Consider the following 5,664-nt stretch of genomic DNA (forward strand, 5'->3'; position numbering starts at 1 on the left):
TGGTCTTGTTATGTTTAAAATATGTCGATGTTTCCACTCAGCCCTTCCATTTTGTTGGCGAGATTCCACACAATTGGTTTGATTCAAAATTCCTTTAGATGAATAAAATTTTGATATGATGAATCCAAGCGCATTATCACTCTTTATGATTTGAACAATTGAATTTTGTTGCACTTCTACAATTTTAATGAAATTTCTAGCATTTTTCCTAGTTTTAGCTTTAGTTTTTATTAAAATAATCCAAGTGTATTCCATATAATCATTAACAACCATTAAAAAAATATGAGTGGCCATGATAAGATTTGAGTGCTAAAGGAACCCAAACATCAAAATGGAAAAGATCAAAAGGTTGATTTAATTCATTGAAATTAGAAGTAAAAGGTAGTTTCTTATGTTTAACATAGTGACATACATAGAAAAAAAACTACTTTTTAATCAATAACAACAAAAGGGAAAATGAAATGTAACGATTTCATTATAGTATGGGACAAATGACCATATCTAAAATGCCATAAAGTACTATTTGGTAAAGTACAAACAGAGGTAGTATTAATGTTATAGGCATCTCTATTAAGATTTAAGTGATGTAATCCTTCAAACTTCTCAACTAAACCAATAATCTTCATAGATTATTAATCCTAAATGAAACATTTAATATCATCGAAACTAACAATATATTTGGATTTTGGCATAATTTTGAAACTGAAATTAAGTTGATAGAAAAATCAAGTATGTAAAGCATAATTGAAATGAAAAATTAGAGGAAAATTATAAATATACCATTTGATAACTTGACATTGATGAGATTGAATTAATTAAAAGAATGAAATCAAGAACTAATAGAGCATATATGATCACTAGCTCCTGAATCTATGATCCAAGAGTCAATAGCACAACATTTGTAAATAAAAGAATTATCACTACCTTTTTTATTCACACATGAAGGACATGTAAATATGGATGAGCCAACCTGATTTTAAGTTGCAGAAAATGAACCTTAACTAACTGTAGAATTGTGAACAAGGTTCACAAGCTTTTCAAACTGATGTTGATTAATTGGAGAAGACCATTTTTCTCATTAATTTATAGAATAAGATGTATCATGATCATCGGGATCATTATCATTAGTAACTGCATTATTTTCCATTGAGCCTTTCCTAAAATGAACTGGAAGTCCATGTTTCCTATAACAAACCTCAATGGTATGACATGTTCTACCATAATGAGTACACCCTTATAACTTGATGTATTTATTAGGTTTCAAATTGAAATTTTCAAATTTAGAATTTGATTTCTTGAATCCTACAATAATTATCAAAGCCCGATAATTATCAAATTGAGCAAAATTACCCCGTCTCATGCTGAAAAATCATGGAAAAGATCTTGTTCATAGTTGATAAGGGATCCACGAGTATGATTTGAGATTTGACCACAACAATATTCTCATTCAAACTAGTGAGCAGTCTGATAACATACAATATATTATTATTTCTTCTTGCTTTCCCCATAGCTCCACAAAAGCACCTAACACGACAATTACAATTAGGAATTGGTATATAGAATTATAATTCTTCTCAAAGAACTTTAGTACAAAACTATGTGTTATAATTCAGAATCTTAAAAGCATATATTTCTTGTTATAATTCAGAAATACGGACTAGATTCAGAAAAGTGTTCCTTTAAACCATTCTAAACATTAATTAAATTTTCCATGAAAACAATTTATTATGCATATATTTGAAAACAAAGTTGATTATCCAAAAATGAACCAACAGGTTGCACCTGTTCCAAGCACAAATGGAAGGATCAAAATGATCTTCTAAAAAAGGGATGTATCCATCAACGAATTCAACTTTCATCTTGGCACTAACAGCACGACACATTGATGACACCCATAAATGGTAGTTGGAGTCATTAAGAGCAAGAGTAACCTTGACAGAAGAAGGTCTATCGCCTAGATGAACAAGGACTGCTTTGATATAATTGGGGTCAATAGGAGTGGTGTGAAGAGACATGAATGAAAGAAAGCTTAATGAAGACGATAATGAAAGATAACTTGAAAGAAGGAGAAAAAAATGGTTGGATTGAAAAGGCTTATGATACCATGTTAAAAGATGGAGATTACCATAAAAAGAGAGTGAAGCTACAAATTCATTCATTCAACTCAATGGAAAAAAAAACAATTACATCATTGTTTTCTAACTACGTTCATAACCAAATGTAACTATATTTTAAAATAGATTGCCAAAATAGGAAAGTTTGTTATACTCTTGATTACAAATCTTACAACTCTTAAGGCATTAAATCATGCTTAAACCTAGGGGTGTTTGCGGTACGGTTTGGACGGTTTTAACGGTAAAAATCATCTGAACTGCGAGAGAAAAAAGCATGTGGTTCAGTTTGGTTCGGTTGGCTTTTAGAAATAAAACCAAATCAAACCAAACAAAACAAATTCGGTTTGGATTGGTTCGGTTGATTCAGTTTTTTAGAAGATTTTTATTTATCCATACATACACCTATAGAGAGCAACATAACTTTGTGTTTAGTCATTCATATATTATTAAATAACATCAAAACTCATCATATTTAGATAAAATATTCTCATTAAATATACAAAAAATCATATTAGACAAAAGTGAAATAAAAAACATATATAAAATAATAGCATAAAATAATATCAAAGACATTATAATGAAACATAACAAACAGATGAGATGAGAGATTAGAGAAGATATGTAATTGAAAGAGAAACCAGCAATATAAAAAATTGAATATGAAAGAGAAAGAACATAAGAGAGGAGATATTAGAGTAGAAAAGGCAAGACGTACAGGACAAAGAAGATGAGAAGAATGCACGATACTACTATGGGGGATTTAAGAAGGTTAAAACTGAAACCCTAAATTTGAGTAAGAGAAAATCAAATGCAATTGTAAGGTTAAGGCATAATAGATTTGAGTTTTGAGTTGAATGTAGGATAAGTAAAGTATGAGTTGTAACACACTGCAGTTTGATTTGGTTTAGTTCAGTTGTAAAATACAAATCGTAAACTAAATCAAAGCGCTCAGTTTTGTTTTAAAAAGCCTCAAACGCATCCAAATTAAATGCACATTTTGACGATTTCGATTTGATTTATTTTAATTTGCAATTTTCTATTAATTTGATTCGGTTTTGAACACCTCTCCTTAAACCTTGTAACTCTTTTAAACAAAAAAAATGTAACAAACAAAAGTATGTAACAAAAAACAAAAATAATACTATTTGACAAATTAATTTATCCAATTTTATTTTAATTTTAAATTAAGTATTTTTTTTGTAGGGTCTATGATTTAGTTGGTTGTTATCTGTTTGATTGTTGATGCATATACGAATGTTTTCCTATTGATTGTTTGAACTTGTGTAAGATGGGAATTTTGTGCTTTTTGTAGTTTCAATTTGTGATTTGCAATTAATATGTGGATTTGAATCTATAAGTATAAGTAGTAGGTGAGTTTACAGTTAAATCATTTTTGAGACAAAAAATTCTTCTGAATCAAAGATTATAATATCATGTTGTTCGGTGGAAGCTTTTGTGTTAGGCCATTGACTTAGAACTTTGATTTAGTTTGCAGTTCAAAAAACGATTAATAACTGTAGTTTATTCTCAGATCCTGATGCATTTAAGTGCTAATTTTGGAAGACATTTTGGTTATGGTCATGGTTATGTTGATATCTAACTTGTTTGCCATTGTAATTTATATAGTTGTTGCTTGCCTTTTTTGTTTTGGTTGTGATAAATTCGATGCGAATAGGCTTAAATCATGTGCGTGTAGTTGTGATATTAACTTGTATCATAATTCCTATTTTCTGCAGTCAAAACCTGTAAAGAATTTGAATGGTCAGTTTTGTCAAATATGTGGAGATACTGTTGGATTAGCAGCCACGGGAGATGTCTTTGTTGCTTGCGACGAGTGTGCCTTCCCACTATGCCATCCTTGTTACGAATACGAAATTAAAAATTTGAGCCAATTAGGTCCACAATGCAAGACTAGATACAAAACTCACAAAGGTTAGCTTGTGCTCACATGGTATTTTAGTTTTCGTCAGTTCCTCATCAGAATTTGCCATGAACAAGATGAATATGGATTTCAAACGGTGCTCGAGTGAAGGGAGAAGACATTGAATATGGTGTTGATGGTCTAGGGAATGAGGTCAAGTATGGTCTAGGAAATAATTATAAGACGGGATGGCAATGGGATGAAATGATGGCCTCTCTTCATCTTCTGGACACGATTCTCAATTACAAAATCCCCATCTCATGAATGGACAGCTGGTAATTTTTTATTATTTTGTTAATAATTTGCGTTAATTTGGATTATATGTGAAATATGGAATGTATTTCATGAATTAATATTTGGTGCTTCATTTTTTCAATAATATTCTAAGTTTCTCTTTTTATTGTCAGTTGTCTAATGAGATTGCATATGCCACATCTGATACTCAATCTGCACAAACTACATCCTTTGGGTCAATAAGGAATCTTTCATTTACGTCCATATGTTGATCAAAAGAAACTAGGAACTGAGTTAGCTTGAAATAATTGTATTGTATCATATCATATTATTACGTTTGTTTGTTGACGTGTCACTCTCGTGTTAGATGTTCGTGTTTGAGTCACCGCTTCATAGATACTCACATAAATAAAATGGAAATCTTTATTGGCCTAGATAATTTACCGAGTTTGAATTGTTAACAACTTTGGCATGATCCAGGTCTTGAAAGTGACGAGGAGATCAGATGAGTGCCAGATATGGGAGGTGAATCTGTGGGAACTCCAGCCTCTAGTAAAGGCATTGGTTCAACTACTGGTCTTGAACACGTTCAAGGGACTGGAGAGGGTCAGAAAAAGAGAGGGAGAAGCCCAGCTGACAAAGAAAGAAAACGACTAAAGAGGTATGTATGTAAACTTTGATCACATAAACCTTAAACTCTAACCTTTTTCCTTTGATTGATCATTGCATTTTTTCGTAATAGGTTGCTGAGGAACCAAGTTTCAGCTCAGCAAGCAAGGGAGAGGAAAAAGGCTTACTTCAGTAATTTGGAAACAAGAGTCAATGACTTGGAGAAGAAGAATTTAGAGCTTAAAGAAAAACTTTCAAATTTGCAAAATGAGAATCAAATTCTAAGACATGTTAATTTTTCATATTCATTTACATCACCATGCCATCCTCTCGTCTTCTTTGTATTATACATGTTTTCTAAAGCATCCTTGTCATGATGTTTTTTGCAGATATTGAAGAACATGACTGCGAGCAGGGGAGGAGGCAATAGTGGTACCAACAATGCTGAATGAAATTAATGACAGTCAAAACTTAGAGAGTAGATTAAAAAAAAGTGAATAAAAGAATAAGATATTATGTTAAACATTAGTTTGATGATTCTTTCTAGGTGTGCATTTAGAATATCATGAATGATAAAGGAAACACATGCTTTATCCTAAAATAGTGTGTTTTGATACGTGAGGCACTAGGCGCCAACAAAAGATATGATATTGACTATGGCACATAGACACCAATAATAATAATATTAGAAAAGATGTTAATTGACTATGACGAATATGTGCTACATAGCTTTTGATGTGCACATTCTCCATTAAAATTTAGGAATTGGTTTTTGGAATAATTTCA

At 31.2% G+C, this 5,664-nt stretch overlaps 1 protein-coding gene and 1 pseudogene across 1 annotated transcript; one reads left to right on the forward strand and one right to left on the reverse strand.

Annotated features, from left to right (window-relative positions):
* Window positions 1-1,201: 1,201 nt before the first annotated feature.
* Window positions 1,202-2,146, reverse strand: LOC127081999 (uncharacterized). Its single transcript, XM_051022224.1, has 2 exons — window positions 1,783-2,146; window positions 1,202-1,524 (listed from the first exon to the last, which is right to left on the reverse strand). Exons 1-2 carry the CDS (start codon window positions 2,013-2,015, stop codon window positions 1,347-1,349), a joined length of 411 nt encoding a protein of 136 aa, XP_050878181.1. The 5' UTR covers window positions 2,016-2,146; the 3' UTR covers window positions 1,202-1,346.
* Window positions 2,045-5,330, forward strand: LOC127081231 (cellulose synthase A catalytic subunit 1 [UDP-forming]-like; annotated as a pseudogene).
* The last annotated feature ends 334 nt before the right edge of the window (window positions 5,331-5,664 follow it).

Source organism: Lathyrus oleraceus, chromosome 5, assembly GCF_024323335.1.
Source record: "Lathyrus oleraceus cultivar Zhongwan6 chromosome 5, CAAS_Psat_ZW6_1.0, whole genome shotgun sequence".
Lineage (NCBI taxonomy): Eukaryota > Viridiplantae > Streptophyta > Magnoliopsida > Fabales > Fabaceae > Lathyrus > Lathyrus oleraceus.